The sequence below is a fragment of the Myotis yumanensis genome, unplaced genomic scaffold (assembly GCF_028538775.1).
Source record: "Myotis yumanensis isolate MYYU_CA2020_CCGP unplaced genomic scaffold, mMyoYum1.0.hap1 SCAF_9, whole genome shotgun sequence".
Lineage (NCBI taxonomy): Eukaryota > Metazoa > Chordata > Mammalia > Chiroptera > Vespertilionidae > Myotis > Myotis yumanensis.
This window is the reverse complement of record NW_027223760.1, coordinates 47,464,717-47,491,078: the sequence shown is the minus strand read 5'-3', so window position 1 is coordinate 47,491,078 and position 26,362 is coordinate 47,464,717. Positions and strand designations below refer to the sequence as shown.

The window sequence follows — 26,362 nt, the reverse complement described above, 5'->3', positions numbered from 1 at the left end:
CTTTGGGCTTTCTTCCTCTCCTTCTGGATGAAAGGCCTCCTTCTCCTTATTTTGTAAATACAGACCTTTTCCTATTCCCAGCTGTCCCATTCTATGGAAGTATACCATCTGCTGCTCTGCAGCTCTGTGCTTCCTTCATGGTCCCCTTAATTTACAAAATTTCTAAAATTTCCTAAACCTGTCCTATCTTACCCCTAAAATTCCTGTTTCAATATTGGATTAGGACCACCCTAATAAGCTCACTTTACCTAAATTAAAGACCCTATCTCCAAATACAATCATATGCTGAGGTACAAAGGATTAGGACTTCAATATGAGTTTTGAGGAACACAATTCACCCCATAACAGATACTCAGATTATACTGAGATTTGAATTTTCTCTTGGTATTTCTGTTTTCTTTTTTCTGCAGCTTCCCCCACCCCCCACCCCCACTGAGCCTGTTTCTTATTCTTATGACTTAAAATTCTGTCTGGTGAATAGTGAAAGGGGGAGGGCTACGCCCTCCATCTTGCCCCAGGGTAAGGGCTACGCCCTCCATCTTACCCTGGATCCTCCACTTTTGGGCAGCCATGTGCTCGGCAAGGAGCTTCTTCTCGGAAGCCCAAGCCTCTGCTAGCCACACCCAGTATTTCCTAAAACTAACCAATGACAATCAAGGGAAGTATGCGCCATAGATATGACCACATCCTGTGTAACAAGACACCGACTTGCGCCTGGCCAATCAGCAGGGCCCACAGTCCTTTCTCCTCCCCTTACTCAACCCACTATAAAACCCATCTTTGCACAGGGCTAGCTCTCTCTGCCGCTTGCTGCTGCATCGGTGAGTGTGGTCGGGGAGCCGAGCTAGCTCGAATAAAGACTCTTTGCTTTTGCATCAGACTCGGCTGGCTCCCTGGTGGTCTTTTAGGGATCCTGAAATCTGGGCATAACAAATAGTAGTTTCTAAGCAATTGTTCCAATTTATTGAGAATTTTTGCCATGTCATTTAAAAATATTTTATATTCTTCAAAACCCAAACAAATACGTTCTCAAGCAAAACTGAAACTGCCGGCAGTCCTGTTTCCTCTTTTGCTCCCTTCCTCATTCTGCCTCCGCCCTGCATCTGTCACGCCCTCCGGAAGAGGCATAGCACTGGGAGACCAGAAAACGTCACATCTTGGGCTTAATTTCGTTGTTGTTTTTTTTTTAAAAGATCCTCACAATTATATGTCTCCTAGTCATCAGAAGAGGAGTAAGAAAACAAAGGTTGAAAGCAATTGTTTCTTATATAAAAAGGAAGTTTTCAGGAAAATCCTGGTAAGTTGTTGATTCAAACTTTATTTTATTCTTATGAAGGGACAGCTTTTTTTAAAAAAATAAACAAACTTCAGCTGTACTTTTTATATAAACACATGTGTTTATACTTGTAAAAATACTGAAATTGATTGTAAATATGAATGGACAAAACACACATCGATATATTTAATTGTTAATTCTCACAGGAAGATATTTTTCTATTGATGTTTAGAGAGAGTGGAAGAAGGGGGGAGAGAAAAAGAAAGAGAGAGGGAGAAAGAGAGACCAACAGACAGACGTGGATTGGTTGCCTCCTGAATGAGCCCTGGCAGGGATGGGGATTGAACCTGCAACCCAGGTATGTGTCTTTGACCCAGAATTGAGCCCACGATCCTTCTATGTGCAGGCTAATGTTCTAATCACCAAGTCACACCAGCCAGGGCTGAGGCTAACTTTTTAAGTGTACTTCAGGTGTTGAGTGTGTTCCTGGTTGTGCAGGGAGTGGGAAAGAAGAATTGGAGAAACAATGTAAAGAAGTTCAGGAATTTGAGCATAAAAGAATGTAAAGCAACCAGGGATCACATGAAATTATGCAAAATTCTGTCTTCAGTAACTTAAATGTTCTTAAAAGTTTTATATTCGATATGCTGCAGAGGCTATTTTTCTATGGAAGTGTTTCCTTCAAATCCATTCATGCAGGAATCTGGTTAAAAACTAACTTGAAAACAACTTCGGGAAATGAAACTTAACTTGTTTGTGGCAGTTTCTCTGCAGTCCTGGGAGAGAGCCAGGCCTCCCAAGTGTCCTTCCCCTACCAATTCAGAGTCCTGCAGAGCAGAACTCCTCAGTGCATAGCTATCTGGGGGCTACTGAGGACCCCCCTGAGGTGAGGGTGGGTGGGTACCAGCACTTGTCCCTAAGAGCTCTGCTAACTTGGTAATTATCCTGTAATACTAAAGAGAGACAACTAACCACTCAAGAATGGCATCCTGTTGCTGCTTTGCCAGTAATTAATGTTACTACTACTACTACTACTAAGATTTATGTTCATGATTGTTTCAAAGCAAGAGGCTGAGGGCTCCTGGAAAACCATGAGTTATGTCAAGTCATTGGCAATATTTTTCCACACCAGTCATAGTAATTTTTATTTTTACTTAGGTCCAACACTATATATGCAGATTCTCTTACAGTTGACAAATTATTGGAAAAGCATCTACACTAATAAAAGAGAAACATGCAAATTGGTGTCACTCCGCTACCCTTCCCATTGGCTAATCAGGGTGATGTGCAAATTAACTGCCAGCCAAGATGGCGGCGGGCACCCAGGCAGCTTGAAGCTAACAGGAGGCTTGCTTGCTTCAGTGACGGAGGACTCCAATGTTCCCCGCCCGCCACTGCCGGCCTCTGAGCTTGCAGTTTGAAACATTGTTACAAATATAGAAGCTAAACAAAACCCCAGGATCTCAGAGGTGGAGTTGAAACAGTGTTTTGATTGTAGAACCCAAAAAAACCAGATACCTGCTTTCAGCAGCTGAGGCCTCAGAGCTGGAGCCAAGCCTCAGAGCTAAAGCTGGCCCAGAATAAAAAAAAAGAAAGAAAGAAAGAAAGGAGCGGTTGGGAGCTTCAGTCACCCGCCAGCCTGAAAACAGCCCTCTGCCCCTCACCCAGACTGGCCAGGCACCCCAGTGGGGACCCCCACCCTGATCCAGGACACCCTTCAGGGCAAACCAGCCAGCCCCCATCCGTGCACCAGGCCTCTATCCTATATAGTAAAAGGGTGATATGCCGCCCAGCACCGGGATCAGCGGAGCCGCGAGGCCTCCCAGCACCGGGATCAGCGTGACAGGGGGCAGCGCCCAAACCCTCTGATCGCTATGTGGCTGTGTGTGTGACAGGGGGCAGGGCAACAACCTCCCTATCCGCCCTGCTCTGTTCGTGACAGGGGAAGGCGCCTCAACCCCCTGATCGGCCCTGCTCTGTGCATGACAGGGGGGAGCTCCCCAACCCCCTGATGGGCCCTGCTCTGTGCGTGACAGGGTACGGAGCCCCAACCCCCCTGATGGGCCCTGCTCTGTGAGTGACAGGGGGGAGCTCCCCAACCCCCTGAGTGGCCCTGCTCTGTGCGTGACAGGGGGTGGCGCCGCAACCTCCCCATCGACCCTGCCTTGAGTGTGACAGGGGGTGGTGGCCCAACCCCCCAATCGGCCCTACCCTGAGCGAGCCTGAGGGTGGCATCGCAACCTCCCGATCCGCCCTGCTCTGTGCATGATAGGGGGCGGCGCCCCGACTCCCCAATCAGCCCTGCTCTGAGCCCGACCAGGGGCTGCACCTAGGGATTGGGCCTGCCCTCTGCCACCCGCGAGCAGGCCTAAGCCAGCAGGTCGTTATTCCCCGAGGGGTCCCATATTGAGATTTTTCCTTGTAACAGAAAGAAAGCTCCATATTTGGAGGAATAAATGTCAGTGACCTTATTAGAGAAGAGGATTTCTATCTCCCTGGTATCTATTAGCAGAATCTGATTAACAGGAAGTGAAATGACACTGTCACCTATCAGATGGCACCAAGTCCCCCTTGTAGTGTCCCCTACATTAGATGTAGCACACAATGAGCCACTAGCTGTGTACAAGCCAAAGAGCTATAAGAAAAAGGGATGGACTACAGTGGAAATTTCCTGATGTGCTGCTTCATTTGAGCCCCAGTTGAATATTGTAATAATCACTGGCTAACCCACAGAGAAAATCTGGACTCTGCCCTCTCAATTTTTAGGATATTCAGAGAGAGGGTGGATGGTTAAATCATTGAAAGAGGACTCTAAGGGAAGGTAGTGCATCATCAAACCTGAGGAGTGAGCCTGCAGAAAGGGGAAAGCCCTCCCCAAGATCAGTTCCTGGAGCAGGGGCAGCAGATGAAAACAACAGAGGTGCTGAGGCTGTGACTCAGGGCACCTAGAGCAGGAAGGGGCCTCTTCTGGGGAAAACAGGTATGAGTCATGCATGGCCTCATGTAGGGACATAACAGAAAACTGATATGGACACGAGAAGGACTGCAGGAGAAATGTTTATTAATGTTCCTTTCCTTTTGATAAAACTTCCTTTTCATTCTGTGTTACCAGATGATTGAAGTTAGAGTTAGTTCTGGTTTAAGGGGTAGCACAGAAGAGATTTCTTCAGATTTTTGTCTGGAATTTAAGCCAAATGAAATAAGTGCCCTAGTCCTTTGACTTACAGACATTGCAAACTCAGGGGTTTCCAAAAATTTATTATTTTTAACTACTCTAAGAAACTATGTTATTCACTCAACAAATTTTAGTTAAGAAGCTTACTATGTGCTAGGCACTATAAAATAGTGAACAAGATGTACAAAAGCTCTTGTTCTCATAAAGCTCACAGAATAACGAGCGGGACAGAAAATAGTTAAAAACATGTGGAATATTTGCTTGTGATTAGTCCTAAGTAGGTCTTTTTAAAGCCAAAAGAGGAAGAGGAAATGTTGGAAGATGATTTACAGTTTTCTGTAGGCTGGCCAAGCATTGCCTCAGTGAGAAGGTGCCATTTGATAAAAAAAAACCTGAGGGATGCGTGGTGGCCGTGAGCTGTGCAAGTGTCTAAGGACATTCTAGGGGGAGGAAACAAGTGAGGTTCCCGAAGCAGGAGCAGGCACTGCCTGTGTTAAGCAACAAGGAAATCAGGGGGCTGGACCAGATATATAGAGAGAAATAAAAGAAAGAAGGAGTAACAGGATGCCAGGTTATGTAAGGCACCTGTTAGTTCATAATGAGCTCAGTTTCACTCTGAGTCAAATGCAAAGCCATTGGGAGGGATTGAACAGAATGTTGGTCTGTTATTTACATTTGAACAGACTAGCTCAGGCTGCTATTTTGAGCTGTCCCCAAAGGGATCAATAAAAGCAAGAGAGAAACTAGTGAGGGTGCAACTCCTCTAACCCAGGAAGAGAAGATGGGGGCTTGGACCGGGTGGCAGCAGTGAGGTGGTGGTCAGCGGTAAGATGCTGGGCAGGTTTTGAAGATATAGCTTATAGGATTTGCTCCACATTGAACGTAGAATGTAGAAGAAGAGAAAGAAAGAAAGAATGCCTGCAACATTTTTGTGATTGCTTATTGATTTTATTAAAAGTATTTAATATAGAAGAGATGTGCTAGGTGAAGGATGTTCCTTTCACTATTCTTTCCAATCTTATGTATGTTTGAAAAATTTCAAAGTAGAAAGTTTAGAGGAAAAGATGTCCCATAAACAATTCCAAAGCAACAGTCCAATCACTTGCATTTTAATTTGCTGAGTCATATTTTTTTTTTGATGTAACAGATTCTCAACAAATATGTCTCAGGACTAGGTCTGTTCTGACTACATCTCTACTTCCTTGTAGGTGCTTTCCAGAACCTGACTCTTGCAAACTCAAGAAAAGGCAACTAATCTTAACAGCTCTGGATCAAAGAACCTCATGAAGACTTATTTCAAGTTGCCGATATAAAAAGTGGAAGTTTTCAAGTGAAGCACTGGTATGGGCTTTAAAGATATATTTCATCAACTTTCTTTAAAGGCTATATTTTAAAACTAATTCTAAAAACTAATCAGGACTATGAAAATGAATATACTTTCAAGTGTACATAAGCTGTTTCTAACAAAACAATTCTGAAAGGATGAGAAAGCTCACCGCTTTCATATACCTGTTGCTAGATGTAACTTACACTGACTGCAGGATTTTTTTAAAATGAAACATTTCCACAAAGAGAGTGTAGAGTGTTTCTGGAGGTGGAAGGCTCTGGTGATGAGGCTCCAAGAGTTAAGTAAAATATAGATCAGAAGATCAGGAATGGAGTAGAAAATTGTAGCCAAGAGCAGCTATGCCAAACTCTGTCCTATATAACTCAAGAAGATATTAAAAAGTTTACATCTAGTTAAAGATTAAACCATGCAAAGTTTAATTATTTTACTTAAGGATTTCCTTCATAACTAGCTTGTACAGAGACTATGCATAGAAATACATAATTTTAGAGTGCACTTTGTAAAATGAACTTGCTTTGCAGTTTCATTTCTGAAGAACATCAGAGCAGGGCGTGGGCCTGCTGGAGACCAACCAAGATTGCAAGAATTTCTTCCTGGAGGTAAGAACATAATAGGGCCCAGCCTCTTAGAGATAGGGCTGGGCCCCATTGCTGGCCCTGCTGGTTTGATCATTCCTGATCACCTGCCCCACCCCACTCCTCGCCCAAGAGAAAATGTAAGTCCTTGGGAAATAGATCCTGAAATTAAGTACACATAAGGAGAACTCTGGGGTTCAAAATATTCCCAAAACAGAATAAAGGAGATAAGGTGGAGGTCTTCTCCCCAGCTCCAACCAGAACAACACCTTCACACATTTGAAAAAGCAAAACAAAAACTATAACCAAGACAACTTTCTGCTCTGGGACAATTCCCCTGCACCATTAATGGGAAAACAGGTTGGTTGAAAGGAGACACATTTAATCATGAATTTATTTTCCTGATCACAACTTCCCCCTCCCTTTATTTTATTTTTAAAACATGTTTGTATTGATTTCAGAGAGGAAGGGAGAGGGAGAGAGAGAAACATCAATGATGAGAAAGAATCATCAACCCCACACTGGGGATCAAGCCTGAAACCCAGGCATGTGCCCTGACTGGGAATGGAACCATGACCTCCTGGTTCATAAGTCAATGCTCAACCACTGAGCCATGCTGGCCAGGCTGCTCTCCCTTTATTTACACTAAGTAGCTTCTTGACAAATATAAAGGTCCCTCTTGTTTAAAAAACATGTCAACACTTGAGGATATAAATCCAATCAAATCATGTTCACAAAAGGACTTTGTAAGCCTCAGGACAGTGAAGTTTACTAAAGTTTTGTATAAATATTAGTGGCCCGGTGCATGGATTCATGCACATTGAAAGGAAATTAATTAGAAGAAAGATTCATGGGGTAATTATGTTACTGCAAAAAATTACATTTCAAAATAATATATATAATATAGTATTATAAAATTAAAACACATGTGCAATTGGCACCAGCAAGAGCTATATATGTATCATGCATGCGCGAGTCAATGTTTATTTTTAAATTGCCAGTGGGCATCATATGTACGGCCGGTCAGTAGGTTGGTCAGACAGATGGATGGTCGGTCACTTAGCCTTTTATATATATACTAGAGGCCCCGTGCACAAAAATTTGTGCACTGGGGGGGGGGGGGGGGTGGGAGAGGTGGGTCCCTCAGCCCGGCCTGTGCCCTCTCGCAGTCTGGGACCCCTCAGGAGATAACGACCTGCTGGCTTAGGCCTGCTCCTGGGTGGCAGAGGGCAGGCCCAATCCCTAGGTGCAGCCCCTGGTCGGGTTCAGAGCAGGGCTGATTGGGGAGTTGGGCGCTGCCCCCTGTCATCCACAGAGCAGGGCGGATCAGGAGGTTGCGATCCCACCCTCAGTCACGCTCAGGGTGGGGCCGATTGGGGGGGTTGGGGCACCGCCCCCTGTCACACTCAAGGCAGGGTCGATGGGGAGGTTGCGGCGCCACCCCCTGTCACGCACAGAGCAGGGCCAATTAGGGGGTTGGGGAGCTCCCCCCTGTCACGCACAGAGCAGGGCCAATCAGGGGGTTGGGGAGCTCCACCCTGTCACGCACAGAGTAGGGCCGATAGGGTAGTTAGGGCACTGCCCCCTGTCACACACAGAGCAGGGCGGATCAGAGGGTTGGGGCACCGCCACTGTCACACTCAGGGCAGGGCCGATGGGGAGGTTATGGCTCTACCCCGTCACACACAGAGCAGGGCCCGTGGGGGGGAGGGGGGTTGGGGCGCCGCACCATCACACACAGAGCAGGGCCCATCACGGGGTTGGGGCGCCTTCCCCTGTCACGAACAGTGCAGGGCGGATAGGGAGGTTGTGGCCCCGCCCCCTGTCACACACAGAGCTGCAGGGCGATCAGGGGGTTTGGGCACTGCCTCCTGTCACACTGATCCCGGTGCTGTGAGGCATATTACCCTTTTACTATATAGGATAGAGGCCTGGGGGCCGGATGGTTTACCCTGAAGGGTGTCCTGGATCAGGGTGGGGGTCCCCACTGGGGTGCCTGGCCAGCCTGGATGAGGGGATGATGGCTGTTTGCAGCTGGTCACACACCCTTCAGGGTGGGGGTCCCCACTGGAGTGCCTGGCCAGTCTGGGTGATGGGCTGAGGGCTGCTTTCAGGTTGACTGACGCTCCCAACTGCTTCTTTTTTTTATTTTATTCTGGGCCAGCTTTAGCTCTGGCTCTAGCTCTGAGGCTTTGTATCTGGTTTGTTTGCCGTTCTATAATCGAAACAATGTATAACTTCAGCTCTGAGATCCCGGCAGGCTAAGAGCTCGTTTCTGGGGTTTTGTTTAGCTTCTTATTTGCAACATAGTACATAGTTGCTTAGAGTTGCAACTCAGAGGCCGGCAAGTCAGGCGGGGAACGTTGGAGTCTGCAGTCCCTGGAGCAAGCAAGCCTCATGTTCGCTTCCAGCTGCCTGTCTGCTGGCCGCCATCTTGGCTGACAGTTAATTTGCATAAGGATATGCTGATTAGCCAATGGGAAGGGTAGCGGTCGTACGCCAATTACCATGTTTCTCTTTTATTAGTGTAGATAAACAAGTCATCACCCTAAATAGGTCGAAGACACTGAATATGCCAAGAAATTATGTCAAAGCATTATTAAAACCTTTTTGCTCAAATCATTTTCACCTTGAATTAAATAGATGGCTCCAGCCAAATATGGATCTTAGACCATATAAGATGCTCAAAATTGACAGAGTGACAAATTCATGTGAAAGCATTACCAAATATATAATAGCTTCCAATCATTATGTATCTTCTCAGCTCCTGTCAAGGGGCAGGGGGGCAGCTGAGAAATTTTTTTATGTTATAAAGGGTCTTCATCTTTAAACAATGGGGGGATCTGTAAGATAAGTTTAAAAGACCAGTTTGGATAGGATATTATTCACCCTATTTGAGATAGGTGCTTCCATCTCCCTAACCTCCCTTCCTTCCCCACCCCCATCTCTCTCTCTCTCTCTCTCTCTCTCTCTCTCTCACTCACACACACACACACACACACACACACACACACACACACACACAGTGTCTCTGGGCATGCAGTGGCTGATAAGCAGGAACCCCTTCATGTGCTGCTTCTTGTAGAATGCTGGAGTACTCTGGATAAGATAAGATACTGCTTCAGATGTGAACACAGTAAGTCTGTGGAGCATGATAAGACCATCTCCAGAGGAGAGTCCATTTGCCCAGAGTAGCAAGAGCAGTTAACATAGCAGAGGCCCCTGGAAGTCTGGCTCATAAGGACCTAGGATAGAAAATCCTGTATGAGAAACATGCTCCTTCAGGGACTGTAAATGAGACAACAAAAACTAATAAGAGGTGCTAGGAAACCAGGGCTCAGGTTGCTGTAATGAGCCTGTGGATGAAGAACATATGTCTACCAACTTTTCTTTTTTAAAAATGAAAACTCCTTTCTCACTCATTATGACCATCTGACTTGGAAGCTGGATTTGGTTCTGATCTAATGATAACATGAAAAAATTTAAAAACCATAATGAGATATCACCTCACACCTGTTAGACTGGCTATTATACAAAAGGCAAGAAATAACAAGTGTTGGTGAAAACATAGAGAAAAGAGAGCTCTTAGGCCCTGTTGGTGGGAATGTAAATTGGTACAGCCACCAATAAAAAACATTAAGGAGGTTTCTAAAAAATAGAAAGAATTACCATATGACCCAGCGATTCCACTTCTGGGTATTTATCCAAAGAAAACAAAAACACTGTCTCAAAAAGATATCTGCACCCCTATGTTCACTGCAGCATTATTTACAGAAACAACCTAAGTGTCCACTGAGGGATGAGTGGATTAAAAAAATGTGGTTGATACATACAATTCAACCATGAGAAAGAAAGAAATCCTGCCATTGGTGACAATGTGGATAGACCTTGAAAACATGCTAAGTGAAATAAGTAAGACACAAGAGGACAAATACTGTATGATATAATTTTTATGTTGAATTGAAAAAAAAAGACAAATTCATAGATACAGAGAATAGATTGGTGATTGCAAAGGCAGGGGATGGGGATGGGTGAAATGAGTAAAGGTAGAAAAAAGGAAATTTCCCAAGTCCTTTGTTTTATGGGCAATGCTGATTCATGGGTTTACAAAAATACAGTTCAAGCATTCCACTACTCTAAAAATCTTAATTTCTTCATTCAACAAATATTTACTGAGCACTTACTTTATGTCAGGCACTAGGGGATTCACCACTGAACAAAGGCAAAAATGTCTTCTCTCTTGGGTGTTATATTCAGAGAATGAGACAGAGACAGAGAATGAGAAGATCATTAAGTAAAATATAGTATGTAAATTCTTTTTTTAAAAAATGAAGCAGGGACGTGTGATGGAAAGCACTAGAGGAAGGACTGAAATTTCAAAAGGGTAGCTAAGAAAGGCCGCACTGAATTTGAATAAAGGGCTCAAGTGAGAGTGTGAGCTATGTATCTAAAGCAGCGGTTCTCAACCTGTGGGTCGCCACCCCTTTGGCAGTCGAACGACCCTTTCACAGGGGTCGCCTAAGACCATCCTGCATATCAGATATTTACATTATGATTCATAACAGTAGCAACATTACAGTTATGAAGTAGCAATGAAAATAATTTTATGGTTGGGTCACAACATGAGGAACTGTATTTAAAGGGCCAGAAGGTTGAGAACCACTGGTCTAGAGAAAGAGCATTCCCAGCAGAAGGAATAGCTACTTCAAAGACCTGATGCAGCAGCATCCCTGACATGTTTGGGGAGCAGCAAGACAACCTGAATGGCTGGAGTGGAGTGAGCAGGGTGAGTGGAGGTGAGGAGGGTTTAAAAAAGTGGAATGAGCATGTCATGTAGGAGTTTACCTAAGGACTTTGGCTTTGACTCCAAGTGAGTTGAGAAATCATTGGAGGGTCTTGATCAGAGTTACGTGATTACACTTAAATTTAAACAGGATCATGTTGGCTGCTGTATTGAAAACAGAGTAAATAAGAGGTTGTGAGGACATGATAAGGGGTGAGGAAAGTGAGAAAGTAATAGTATCAGTGATTAAAGGTCTTGGTGTTAAAGAAATACAGAGTTTGAGCACTAAACATAGTGAATCTTAGGGGCAGGAGATGATGGTGAAATGTTTGCATCTGAGATGATGGAAGGCTTGTAGCTATTGGTGATTCTATTAGTTTCCTAGGGCCGCTGTAACTGAGTGGCTTCTACAACAAAAATGTATTGTCTCACAGTTTTGGAGGCTGGATGTCTTCAAGATCAAGGAATTGGTTGGTTTCTTCTGAGGGCTGTGGGGAAGAAGGTGCTCCATGAGTCTCCCTTAGCTTCTGGTAGTCTGTTGTCAATCTCTGGCATTCCTTGTCTTATAGAGGCATCACCCTGATCTCTGCATTCATCTTCACATGATGTCATCCCTATATATGTGTCTCTGTGTCCAGATTTTCCCTTATAAAGGTACCAGTCATGTTGAATTGGGCCCACTCTAATGACCTCAGGCTAACTAGTTACATCTGCAACCACCCCTATCTCCAAACAAGCTCACATTCTGTGGTACTGAGGCTAGTAATTCAACACATGAATTTTGGGAGGTCACAATTTAACTCGTAACAATTATGATAAGGCCAATAGTGTGACCATGAGAGTGGAGATGGATGGAGGTCAAGATCATTAGACGAGAGGCAGTCAAGAGGGTGCAAGGCCAATGTATTGAAGTGATCATCTACGTATCTATTGAGCCACCAAAAATTATGACAGGAATAGTGTCCGAGGGCATGAGTGTCTCTTCCCTTCAGCTGTCTACAGAATGGAGGTCAAAATACATTAAAATGTATAAAAAGCAAATACTTACCAAACTCTCAAAGCCTGAAATATTTTAAGAATGAAGTTTAAAATAACATGGAAGTCATATTTTTTATTCTGCCTTCTATCTAAGGGACTTCAAAAAATCTTTAATTATCTTTATTATATCATGTTGAAAAAGTGAAACTTAAGACTGTTTCTCCTTTATCCATCCTCTCCACCTAGATTTGACATTCTTGGTAGTGTTAGTGCTGAGAGGCAGTTTTACACAAAAATTAGTGAGGCATCAGCTAAGAGGGGACATCCATTTATCAGCCACAATCTGTCTTTGTTCTGTGCTGACATCCTTTGAGAAATAACTCATTTCACTGTTCCTCAGTAGTGTTCCACCCATGCCATGAAGTCAAATAATTCCTACCTCAGTGGTCCACTCATTCTTTGTTTCAGAAGGCTGCGAATCTTTTTCTCCCACCAGAGGGGTCCCTGAAGACATACCTAATATTATTTTTCTTTCTCATCCAATTTTCAACTCTTTGCCATTGTTATACGGTCCTCTCCTGCAATCATCTGGCATTAGAGGGAGGGGGGCAAGCTGTCCAGGGTTATTCATTCTGTTACTGACACTCCGTGAGCCTGTCTCAGTTTCTGACTGTCATGCCACAGGAGCCTAATGACACTGTGAGGCTGTCAATCCCAAATTCCCAGATGAACAGGCAAGGCACAGGTCAGCTCCTCTCTGGAATATACCACATCCATTACTGATTAGCACCCCTGCCTGGTATCACCTCCAGTTTAACTGATGGCAGTTTGCATAAACAAATAAAATTTTAAGTCTCTATTTCTTCTCTAAGGTTCTTCCTTCTCTCTAGCTCCTGGGCTCTGAGTCTGTTAGAGTGAAGACTGTTGTGGAAGGCAGACTAAAACAGTTCTATCTGATAAATATCCTTTCTAATCTTTCTATGTTATGCTTTGGGTAAAGCCTTTCATCTTTATGAAAGTACATGATGGTTTTATACATATTCTATGGATATATGAAAAGTGTATATGCTTTGTATTTGCTCTCTTTATAATATAATGTTTTGTTTTGTTTGATCCTTAATGCTTTTAGTTTACTTATCCTTATAATACTTTTCTATTTTCCCTTAAACAAAATTATTGATTCATCTTTTTAATTCTGAGTCAGTAGGACCGGGTTGAGGTCTGGAAATTTACATTTCTAGCAGGCTTCCACGTGATGCTGATGCTGCTGATCTAGAGACTACCCTGTGAGAACTGCTCTCAACCTTATCTGTACAATAGAATATTCCGGACAATTTTTAAAAAGTAGTAATCCTAAACTCCACTCCCTCAACCAATTAAATCAATTTCAGAATGTGGAGTACCAGGGAGCCAAGGTTGAGAACCCCTGATCTCAAGTGTTTCAGGATATTCAAAACTTGCAATTCAACCAAGTACATGATTGTAGGACCTTCATTACTCTCATATCAATAATTTAGGCTAAAATGGTTTTAACAAAGTTTAAAATGCATACTATTTTCCTTATTTAATTTCAGGCCGGCCAGGCCAGTGTGAACTACAGCTAACTCTATAGTACCTCTGAGGGCCACAAGACTTAGCCAACCAAATCAGTTATCTAACATTTTGCTATCACATCCCCCAAAGCTCTAGCCTTGTGGGCCTAACAGTTTGAGTTCCAAAAGACAAGTGATAAGTTAACCAATTGCCTTATTACTGTGTAACAAAAATGGCCAGCTTCCTAGCTGTGGATGTAGTTTTCTATTTTCCAACCCACATCCACTTATCCAGTTTTGTATTTTAAAGTTTATTTGCAATAGTCAACTATGTGAACTAATTTCTGTATTACTTAAGATTCTGGTTTTGAGTTATGAAAACAAGCAACTTTCACCAAGTTAAGCTTAAAAGGGAAAATTATTATAAGGATAAAGGGGTGTGCTGCCCTAATTGGCAGCTACTGCTTATGTCATAATCACAATCATAATCATATAGGAAACAAGGGTGCTAATTGGAACTATAAAACAGTTAAAATAAGTACCAAGCAGTTTTAAGACTCAACCTTGAACAGTATTATATATATAATCGACTGACTTCGATGATAAAGTGTCATACTAAAATACTTATTGTATTGCTTTTTCCAAGGAAGAAAGTTGCAGCTGTGATATGAGTGAACAAGTAAATCTACCTGAAATGACTAAAGACTGGAACAAAGAGCATGTGAAACAATGGGTAACAGAAGACCTTAAGATTGATGAGAAATACGGGCAAATTCTGTTCAATGAAGAAGTGACAGGATTAGTCCTGCAGGAATTAACTGAAAAAGACCTTAGAGACATGGGGCTACCACGGGGTCCAGCACTTTTGATAAAACGCATGTATGACAGATTGAATAATATTTCCCCTGAAAATCACAATCAGGATTCTGGACAATTAGGGCATATAAAAACCTCCAAAAAACACCACCAAAAAAAGCCACAACAGACACAAAAAGAAGAACAATCAATGCCATCCAATATTGATCATAATCTTAGAGAGATCAGAGATACCAAAGAACAAGAATCTGTTCTTATAAAAGAAAATGCATTAAATGAAGTAGTGACCACTAAAGACAAAAAAAAGGAAAAGCTAAAAGCTGAGCAGTTGACTTGTATGCCATATCCTTTTGATCAGTTCCACAGCAGCCATCGTTACATAGAACATTATCTTCTTATACAACCTGAAACAGGGCCACTCAATCTCATAGACCCACTACATGAGTTCAAAGCCCTCACAAATACAGACACAGCCACAGAAAAGGACATTAAGATGAAATTTAGCAATGAAGTCTTCCGATTTGCATCGGCTTGTATGAATTCACGCACCAATGGCACCATCCATTTTGGAATCTTGGACAAACCCCATGGAGAAATTGTTGGTATGGAAGTCACCAGTAAAGATGCCTTCATTGACCACTTCAATATAATGATCAAACAGTATTTTGAAGAAAGTGAGATCAATGAAGCCAAGAAGTGCATTCGGGAGCCACGGTTCGTGGAAGTTCTTTTGCAGAACAACACACCATCTGACAGATTTGTCATTGAAGTAGATGTTATTCCAAAACACTCTGTATGTAAAGAAAAATATTTCTACATTAAGATGCAAAACTGTAAAGCTGAAATATGGAAACAAAACCAAGATGCTTCACTGTTTGTGAGAGATGGAGCTAGCTCTAAGGATATCCTGGCCAATGTCAAGCAACGGGATAAGGATTTCAAAGCGTTTATAAAAAAAGTCAAGTCACTAGCAGTATCGAGAAAAGAGGCTGAAGAAGAATATGAAAGGAAGGCAAATAAGAAGGAGAGTGAAGGACAAAAGCTGGTTAAACTTCTCATAGGAAACCGAGAGTCACTGGATAATTCGCAATACAATTGGTACATCCTTGTAACAAATAAATGCCATCCAAACCAAACAAAGAACTTAGATTTTCTAAAGGAAATTAAATTGTTTGCTGTTTTGGAGTTTGATCCTGAATCTGAGAGCAAGGGGGTGGCCAAAGCTTACAAAAGAAGCCGGGTAGCAAACCTTCACTTTCCAAATCAATATGAGGAAAAGACTACTACAAGAGAGGCAATTTCTAGCCTGAATCTTTTCGATCAGCCCAGCTGGATCTTCTGCAATGGCAGATCAGACTTGAAAGATGAGAGGTATAAGCCTCTAGAACCACATTTATGGCAGAGAGAAAGAGCTTCTGAAGTCCGGAAACTGATTTTATTTCTCACAGATGAAAATTTAATGATAAGAGGGAAATTTTTGGTAGTGTTTCTATTACTCTCTCTGGTGGAAAGCCCAGGAGATCCACTCATTGAAACCTTCTGTGCTTTCTACCAAGCTCTCAAAGGAATGGAAAGTATACTGTGTATCTGTGTAGACTCACAGATTTATCAACGATGGAAAGATCTACTACGAGCAAGACTGACAATAACAGATGAATTAACAAGCCATAGTATTTCCACTTTAAATTTAGAATTGATAAACAGTACTATCCTTAAACTAAAACCAGTCACTCAGTCATCAAGAAGGTTTTTGCCCTCCCATGGATCATCTTCGGTTATCCTAGAGAAAAAGGAAGAGGATGTCTTGACTGCACTGGAAATTCTCTGTGAAAATGAGTGTAAAGACACAGATATCGAGAAAAATGAATCTAAATTCCAAGAATTTAAGAAAACAAAAGAAGAGCACTTTTATCGAGGTGGCAAAGTATCCTGGTGGAACTTCTATTTTTCTTCTGAAAACTACTCTTTACCCTTTGTCAAAAGAGACAATTATGAAAACCTTAAAGGTCTGATACAGTGTTGTGCAGAGTCTCCTAAACCAATATTTGTAAAAATTATCAATCTTTATCATCATCCAGGTTGTGGGGGTACTACTTTGGCTATGAATGTTCTGTGGGACCTAAAGAAAAACTTCAGGTGTGCTGTGTTAAAAAACAAAGCAACTGACTTTGAAGAAACTGGAGAACAAGTAACCAAGTTGATTACCTATAAGGCAACTAGCCATCAGGATTACATTCCTGTACTTCTCCTAGTAGATGATTTTGAAGAACAGGAAAATGTCTATATTCTACAGAATACCATCCATTCGATTTTAGTAGAGAAGGGTTTGAGATATGAAAAAACATTGGTAATTATCTTAAACTGTATGAGAAATCAGAATCCTGATGAAAGTGCAAAATTAGCAGACAGTATTGCACTAAAATACCAACTTTCTCCCAAGGAAAGAAGAGCTTTTGAAGCCAAACTGGAGGAAATTGAAAAGCAACACAAGAACTGTGAAAATTTTTATTCCTTCATGATCATGAAAAAAAATTTTGATGAAACATATATAGAAAATGTAGTCAAGAATATCCTAAAAGGACAGAATACTGACAGCAAGGAAGCCCAACTCATTTCTTTCCTGGCTCTACTCAACTCTTATGTTACTGACTTTACAATTTCAGTGTCACAGTGTGAAATATTTTTGGGAATCACAGGCATTAGTACACCCTGGAAACCTGAAAGCCTAGAAGACGAGATGGGGACCTATTCCACACTTCTAATCAACACAGAAGTGGCAGAATATGGGGGATGTGCAGGCGTGCGCATCATTCACCCTCTGATTGCCAAACGCTGTCTGAAAGAACTAGAAAGAAGCTATCACTTGGATAAATGTCAAATTGCATTGAAGATATTAAGAGAGAATTTATTCTATGATTCTGGAATAGGAAGAGACAAATTTCAACATGATGTACAAACTCTTCTGCTTACAAGACAGCGCAAAGAGGATGGAGATGAAACAGACACTTTGTTTTCTCCATTAATCGAAGCTTTACAGAATGATGAAGTTGAAAGGGTCTTGACTGAAGGAACTCTTCGATTCCCACAAAATGCATTTATTTGTCAGGCCTTAGCAAGACATTTCTACATTAAAGAGAAGAACTTTGACACTGCTCTGGACTGGGCAAATATGGCCAAAAGGAGAGCACCTAAAAATTCCTATATCTCAGATACACTTGGTCAGGTCTACAAAAATAAAATCAAATGGTGGTTGGATGCAAACAAAAACTGTAGGGATATCACTGCAAATGATCTAACACAGCTTCTAGAAGCTGCAGAAAATGCATCAAGAGCTTTCAAAAAATCCCAAGAGCAAACTGATAGGAAAGACTCTTATGAAACAGAGACCTGGTCACTACAGAAGTCCAAAAGAAAATATGACATGTATAACACAGCTGGTTTCTTGGGTGAAATAGAAGTTGGTCTTTACACTATTCAGATTCTTCAGCTCACTCCCTATTTCCACAAAGAAAATGAATCATCTAAAAAAAATATGGCAGAATTTTTATCAGGAAAGAGGAATATTCCTACAAAACCAAAAAATGAATATTATTTGGCTCTAACTAAGTTCACTTCCTACTTACAAAATTTACAACCGGATATTAAAAAGTGCTTGGACTTTTTTACTGATTATATGGGTCTTTTGAAAACAAGGAATATCCAAAAAGAAATAGCGGAGGTCTTATTAAGCAAGAAAATCAGACGTTGTTTCATTCAATATAGAGAACATTTCTGCTATGTGGATGTGGCTCCATTACAAAGCAAAGAGAGCCAGTTACTACAAGAGGAGAATTGCAGGAGAGATCTAGAAGCTTTGAAAGCAGACAGGTTTTCTGGACTTCTGGAATATCTTAATCCAAATCACAAAGAGGCTGCAACCGATATGGAAAGTATAGTGAACAAATACATTTTTCTCCTTCAGGAAAATCCAAACAAACGGCTGGCAAAGGAGAAACAAAATTTCATTTTGGCCAACATTATTCTCAATTGTCTAAAACCCAATTCCAAGTTTATTCAGCCACTTACTGTACTTAAAAAACATCTCAGAGAAGTGTTACAATTCGTAGAACTAAGTCACCTATACCCAGACCCTTATTTCTTGGCCTGCCTCCTGTTCTGGCCAGAAAATGAAGAGCTAGATGAAGATTCCAAGTTAATGGAAAAGTATGTTTCATCCTTATATAGATCCTTCAGGAGACAGTACAGGAGCATGTGCAGGTCCAAGCAGCCGAGCACACTTTTCTACCTAGGGAAAAAGAGAGGTCTCAACAGTCTTGTGCATAAGGCCGAGATAGAGCAGTACTTCAGTAAAGTACAAAATATAAATTCCTTCTGGCAGAGTGGAGATGTGTGGAAAAAAAAGGAAGTCAAAGACCTTCTGCGCCGTCTCACTGGTCTGGCTGAAGGCAAGAAAATCTCTATTGAATATGGAACAGAGAAAAAAATAAAAATACCAATGACATCTGTTTATTCAGGTCCACTCAGAAGTGGTGGCAACATAGAAAGAGTGTCTTTCTACCTAGGGTTTTCCATTGAAGGCCCTCTAGCATATGACATAGAAGTTATTTAAGAAGACATATTAGCTCAAATATGTTTATTCATATTTCTCTCTGATCTTATTCCCTCTATCCCCATGGCATTTTAATGGCATTATTAGCTTACCTTTGACTATAGGTTTTGCTTTCGTCTCCCCCAGTAAATTAAAAGTCTTTGTAGGGCATTAAACATGTCTACACACAGAGCTTGGCACACTGTAGAGCAGCAGTTCTCAACCTGTGGGTAGCGACCCTTTTGGCGGTCGAACTACCCTTTCACAGGGATCACCTAAGACCATCCTGCATATCAGATATTTACATTACAATTCATAACAGTAGCAAAATTACAGTTATGAAGTAGCAACGAAAATAATTTTATGGTTGGGTCACAACATGAGGAACTGTATTTAAAGAGCCAGAAGGCTGAGAACCACTGCTGTAGAGTCAATTGTTCAATGTTTTAAATATGCACTTTCAGACTAACATATTTAATTAAGAAGTTTCAATTGATATCCACTGGTGACATCATTACTGGTTGTATGTCAATAAAATCTGTTTAAATTCTATCACGCTTATGAATTTTCTGAATTATGAATTATTCCTTCGCTGTGAAAGCAGAAATATAAATTAGATGAATATGGAAGAGAAAGCCCCTCCTTAGTTTACTGAACTAAAAAACAGAGATCCACACCAGAGTGCCACTTCCTCGTCTTGGTATCAATAAAAACGTATGTGCAAGGTAAACATTCTGTTCCCATCCCCCATCTACCCCTACACACACACACACACACACACACACACACACACACACACGCAATTCCTTATACTCCTTGCCCTTCTCTCAATTCATTGCTATGGGAGGGGGATAAGAGAAGACAACCAAGTAGCCAAAAACTTGAACTCCATCCATCTTCTTGCTCCCATTTGGTACAGATGAAACTGTTCCCCCATTCTTGCCTCCTGTCAACACAGCCTTAGTTCCAACTGTTCTTTAGATCCCAACTCCCTGGCTTATTTTTTCATTTACTACCCTCTTTACTTCTCAACCTGTGCTATATGAATGCTGTTTTCACTGTCAAGTCCTTATTTCACCCAACATTTTCAGAATATGGCTATTCTAATTTTTCCATCACACTCAGTTCAAGTAACCAACCACCAAGAAGTCTTCCCTGACCACTGTAACCCCTGCCTGATTAGGTAACTTCCTCATGGCAATATGTGCTCTCAGCTTTCCAGTGCTGGGAATGCCATCTCAGAAGCTTGTTCTTAGACTTAACACCAACCAGAACAGCCACAAACAGCTTAGAGGCTCAGATTTTAAGAGATATCTATTGCCTATGAAGTGAAACATATGATAATATAGATGAAACTCAATACTTAACAAATATATATTTATTTACCCATTACTTTATATCTCCCTACTAGAGGCCCAGTGCACGATTAAATCATGCATGGTTAGGGTCCCTTGTCCTAGCTGCAATCAGGGCCATGTCTGCCGCCCAGCATTGCTCCTCACCTCCATAGCCCCTGCCCTGTGAACCTCCACGCTCACAGCCCCCACCCCACGAGGCTCTTCAGCCTCAGCCATGCCTGCCCTGCAAAGCTCCACACTCAGCCCCAACCTTGCAAGGTTCTTTGGCCTCAGCCGCCCACACCCCATGACGCTCCTCCGCCTCAGCAGCCCCACGAAGCTTTATACTAATAGCCCCAGCCCCGCGAGGCTCCTGGGCCTCAGCCGCCCACGCCCCACGACACTCCTCCACTTGAGCAACCCCGCAATGCTCCACACTCACCACCCCCACCCCATGACGCTCCTCCGCCTCAGCCGCCCCGGGAGGCTCCTCGCTAACAGCCCCCACCCCGCGAGGCTCCTCAGCCTCCATGGCCCCACCCTGCCACACCATGAGAGCCGGACTGGTGGACTGGTCGTTTGATTGTTTGGGCCCACAGCTCTCTCCTCCTGCTGCCGCACCGTGAGCGACCAGGGGCCCACAGCTCCTGCTTCCTCAGCTCCCTAGCCTGCTGTTTGGTCATCCGTCTGGTCGTTTAGGTCATGACGGCACCTGGCTTTTTATATATTAGAATAATATAACTTAGAAATTACAGACTTTAAACCTAATTCCTCTTGTCCTCAAGATGCCTATTTCCTATCAGGGTTCTTTTCACCAGTTTCTGTGAATCTTTGGGGAATACTCAGAGTCTCCACGAATAGGTCCCTGTTGTTAGAAGCCGCATCTACTGCTGAACCTGCTCCAAATTGCGGCTTCCCTCTTCTGCAGCCCACCTGCCCATTTGGTAGTAGGCTCTTCCATGTGGCTACATACCCTAAAGTGCTCACAGGCCAGTCCCTTCATCCTTCATAACTCAGTTAAGACTGGGCTACAGTATTTAGTTATACTTAACTAAAGGCTTGACATAAGAGGAAAAATGTTATAATAGAAGGATAAACCCTGTTATATATTCCTGTCATCCTTGACTACCCTCAGAGTTTATAGGCCCAGCTTCTATACAAGGTTTTTCAAGGGGGTTCCCTCTCCTCAGCACCTCTTTCAATAACCATGTTGTAGAGTATCCCTTGCTCAACTCTCCCAGATGAGACAACCCCTACACCCCAATCCTTGACTGGGATATTAGGCTATAGACCTTCTAAGGTCCCCTGAAAGAATTATGTGGGATTTTTTTCTGAAAAAAATAAAATAAAATGCAGAGATGTCACCCCACCCACAATGAGGACAAGGTTTTACATTATTATGGAGAGAAGTTCAACTCCCCTTTTCAGAAGAGATTCTTTACTCTTGAAGAATCAAAGAGCCCATTGAAATGCTTTCCCCAAAACAAATGCTTAGTCTGTCTTCAAAGGTGAATTTGTATTCTATATACAGGAAATTTTAGTCTTAAATTCCAGTTTATCCCATTCCTATCATCTATATTTCAAAAATAATGGGGTCCAATTTCTGCTCAAGAAAGTCCATTGAAAATAAAAACAATTTTAACTGATTTTTTCCCTTTTAAAAAATATATTTTTATTAGTTTCAGAGAGAAAGGGAGGAGATAGATAGAAACATCAATGATGAGAGAGAATCGCTGATCCGCTGCCTCCTGCACGCCCCTTAGTAGGGATCAAGCCCACAACAGCAACCTGGGCATATGCCCTGATGGGGAATCAAACCGGTGATCTCCTGGTTTCTAGGTCAATGCTCAACTGTTGAGCCACACACCTGGCTGGGCACTGATTCTTTTCTTCAAACTTCCTCACCTTTCTCCCTTTCTATCTCTCCCTCTCTCTCTCTCTCTGTCTCTGTCTCTCTCTCTCTGTCTCTCTCTCTACTCTCTTTCTCTTTCTTTGAATTGCCATTGGGGAAAACAAAGTATAAAAAGAAACTGTTGGACTAAGTATTTGTGATACTGCTTGTTAATTCTACCACTTCTTGCCTCTACTCCTTACTCATGAGGACTCAGTACCCTCAGGTTATCTGCAGCTTGCTCAGGACTCCACCTACTCCATAAATCATCAGCTCTACTCACATATGTAAATTAACTCACAACTGATAACAGCACAACAAATGGTTGCTCCAGTAGGTCTTATAATTTGGAAACACAGTAAACCAACACAGCCAGTGGGAAAAGTTCATACTTAGAAATGCAAGCCAAACTGTGAGTCATTCATCCAGCCAGTATACATAGGTAGGTTAGAACTCTGGTTTTCTCATTTGCAAGATGAGGAAAATAAACTTGGTTTGCAAGCATCTGATGAGGAGTAAGCTAGATAAGCATGCCTTACATGTCTGCCACTCAGAAGGCTCTTACTAGGAAGCAAATTAACATCTTTATTGAGATAACTCACATACCATAAAATTCTCCCATTTAAAGTACATAATTCAGCCCTGTCTGGTTTGCCTCAGAGGGTGGCTGTGGGGAGCTGATATAGGGTTAAGCCTCGGACTGACCTGTTGGCAAAGTCACAAACAGGTCTTCCAAGTCTTAAACAACCCAATCCGAGAGGTGGCCGCTGATTTACACACGCTATCATTTAAAAAATAAAAAAGGGGGAATTTGCCAGAAGCCGGTCCATCCTTGCTGCTGACACAGTCGCTGTAGGGAAGAAACATCTGCACAGCATATGTTTCAAGGGACCTGGGGTATATGGCATACTGTTCTTAATATGTTTGCTCCCTTCTTAGCGCTATGTGTTTTAACCAAGGTCACCTCTCTGAGAAAGGTTGTTTCCCCAGGTGGGGATTTTTTCCTGGAGTTAGGGATTAACAGGACTAAGGAAGGGAATAAAACCCCTTAACTAAGTGCCAGGCGGGTAATTAATCACTTCAACTACGAACAATCACGCTTAAGCTACATAATCTTTACTTAGGATAATATCCTTCAGTTACTTCCTTGTAGCTTAACAGAACAATAGAGTAGTGACCTTGGGATGGAGATAACAAACACCCTAACCTTTGGAATAGAATGGATAGTATTAAAACCACTGGTATAACTACAGATGTAATAGGAGAATAAAAAGAGAACCTTGCTATGCTGATCAACTGAACACTGCCTCTGTGTCATTCCTTCCTTCTTCCCTGACTCCATCCACACCTTTGGGAACCCCTGGACCTGCTGGGGCTGGACCCCAACAGGTCGCGGGTTTGATTCCTGGTTAAGGGCATTTACCTCGGTTGAGGGTTCAATCCCCCCGCCCCCCCAGTTGGGGCACATGTAGGAGGCAACCAATCAATGTTCCTCTGTCATGTTGTCATTGATTTTTTTTCTTTTTCGCCCCCTTCCTCCCTCCCTTCCATTCTATCTGAAAATCAATGGAAAAAAATATCCTCACATGAGAATTAAAAAAAATTAAGTACACGTTTCAATGTCTGTTAGTATATCATTAGCACCATCAGCACAATCAATTTTAGAACACTCTCATCACCCCAAAAGAAACCATGCACCCACAACACTCAATCACCATTCACCCCTTCCCCTAACCCCTGGCAAAAACTCTCTGTCTCTATGTATTTGCCTATTCTGGACATTTCATATAATTGGAGTCATACAATATGTGGTCTTTTGTGAATGGCTTTTTTCACTTTGCATAATGTTTTCAAGATCCATCCATGTAGTATCATGTGTCAATTCTTCATTCCTTTTTATTGTCATATAAATTTTCATTGTATAAATAGACCACATTTTGTTTAGAATTAAAGGCAATTTACTTTTATAAAACACTATATCAATATTTTTTTATTGATCTAAGAAGGGTGTATTTTACCAACTTTGCTTGAACTTAAACACTGTGTTGCTCCATTTCAGTCTTTGGTTAAAGGGACATAGTCACTGATACTCTAATTCAAGCCCCTTCCCCTAACAACACAACCTTAGTTTTCTCACACTATATTGTTTATCCATTTTCCAACACTCATCCTCATATATTGCATTACATCAATTTATATGCTTTTAATTAAAAATATTTCTTCAATAGTTAAAAAACTAAGTATCACATTGGTAAGAGGGAACAGAACAGTTAGATAAAAACATAACAAAACATATCCGTAGTTCTTTTAGTTCATACTCATGTCCAAATTAAGTATAACCTAAAAATAAAATTATACCCAGGATGCTTTTTCAAACAATTTGAAGTATTTATTTTTTCATTCTTATTTGAGAGAGAAAATATTATTCCTGAGTATCAAATATGCATAAGTGATCTAAAAGGCAGAGTATCTTTAAACGTGGTTGGCTTCTACTGAGCACTATGAAGCCAATAGTGCTCAGTAAAAGCCAACCATGTTTATTAGTAAATATCTCAGCAGGGGTGAAAAAATAAAGACTGTTTATATCACCAAATCCCTTGTAGAACAATCATTGTATTTTCCCATATTAACAATGCTTTCAATATTTCCTCAAAACATATGATGAAATACACAAAGAGACTGGATTAAAGAAAATTAAACTTATATTAAACTTGGTATTCCTCTGAAGGGATAACTGGTGTATTAGTTTGGAAATAGCTATGATATGAAATACACACCCAATGTGGGATTTATAAACATGTGAATAGTACTTAAAGTTAACAAATAGACTCTTAGCTAAGAGAAATGTAACAATAAGGAAGAAATTCTTAAAGAGAAGTCAAAGGTCAATGGCCTGCTTAAAGCTGAATAACCACATGCTCTAAGTCTAACCATTCTTTTTTTAAAAGCATTATGTGAAATAGAGACTCTTGTCCATGCATACCTAGTCCCTGTGGGAAAGTTGGCCCTTCCAAGGTAGACAGCTGACAATGTTGTATCTGACGCTCATAGGGCACAAGCCAGTTCCTGAAGGGATCAGCTCTTCAAGGAGCTTCATGTGTTCAAAAACTGAAGATGAGTATTGAGTATAAATAGCCACAAGAAGATTCAACTTGTTCTTACAGTCTTAGAAACATGGAAAATATCATTCAAAGTGAGTTATGGTATATGATACATGGGTCCATCCAGAAAGAAAAATCAGTAATAGCTAGAGAGTTAACAGTAAATATCCATGTGGTTTGCTATTATTTAAAAGGTATCTCAATTGTCTGCAAAGGAGAAAGATCTGCCTGGTAGGATACAATATCTATATGTTATCCTCATGATGTCACTTTATCCTAGTTATTTCAACCAACTATATTAAGTTTCTAACTGCTCACGCAATGTGTATAAAGCAGATTTGTTTTGTTAGCTCATCTTGGCAGTTCTGAAAATATGCTCATTACAGATATTGCAAAAACAAACATTTGCCAATGGGTGCCACATCCGACCACTCCTAAGAGGGTGAGAGCATACTTGATATTATAGCATCAGGCCAGGTATTATGGATACCAATGATACTAAATCAACTGTTATTCATAGATGGAGGATGGGGGTAAAATCGTGGTGCCTGGCAGCCTCAGACTCATGATACTGATGTGCTGAATATCATTATTTCTTTATTCCTACACTAGCAGGAGAGATGACATGAGTTCCTTATTTCATTTTGATTTATACAGTAGCTGACACACAGACTTACCATATCTTAAAGAGTACTGCTTCTGGTACAAGTTTTGACAAAGCCTTGACAGTTGTTTATAAAATTAAATACAAACCTATTTGATCAAGCAATTCCATGTCAAGGTTTTTACCAAAGAGAAATGAAGACACATGTCCACAAAAATACTTGTGCAAAAATAATCATAGCAGCTTTATTCATGGCTACCAAAAACTGAAATAACTGGGATGGGATGTCTATTTAAAGGAAATTGGATAAATAAATTGTGTTATATTGACACAACAGAATACATCTAAACATCTATAA

At 41.5% G+C, this 26,362-nt stretch overlaps 1 protein-coding gene across 2 annotated transcripts; it reads left to right on the top strand.

The window, feature by feature from the left end:
* The first annotated feature begins 1,079 nt into the window (after positions 1-1,079).
* SAMD9L (sterile alpha motif domain containing 9 like) lies at positions 1,080-19,623 on the top strand. 2 transcript variants are annotated; one of them, XM_070424268.1, is made up of 4 exons: positions 1,080-1,297; positions 5,660-5,792; positions 6,321-6,398; positions 14,314-19,623. In XM_070424268.1, exon 4 carries the CDS (start codon positions 14,335-14,337, stop codon positions 19,090-19,092), a length of 4,758 nt encoding a protein of 1,585 aa, XP_070280369.1. In that variant the 5' UTR covers positions 1,080-1,297; positions 5,660-5,792; positions 6,321-6,398; positions 14,314-14,334; the 3' UTR covers positions 19,093-19,623. The 2 variants fall into 2 exon arrangements, with proteins under 2 accessions (XP_070280369.1, XP_070280370.1); XM_070424269.1 differs by lacking the exon at positions 6,321-6,398.
* Positions 19,624-26,362: the final 6,739 nt, after the last annotated feature.

What these genes read in the sequence shown, in the direction of transcription:
- SAMD9L (XM_070424269.1), top strand. Translation starts at nt 14,335, where the DNA reads ATGAGTGAACAAGTAAATCTACCTGAAATGACTAAAGACTGGAACAAA.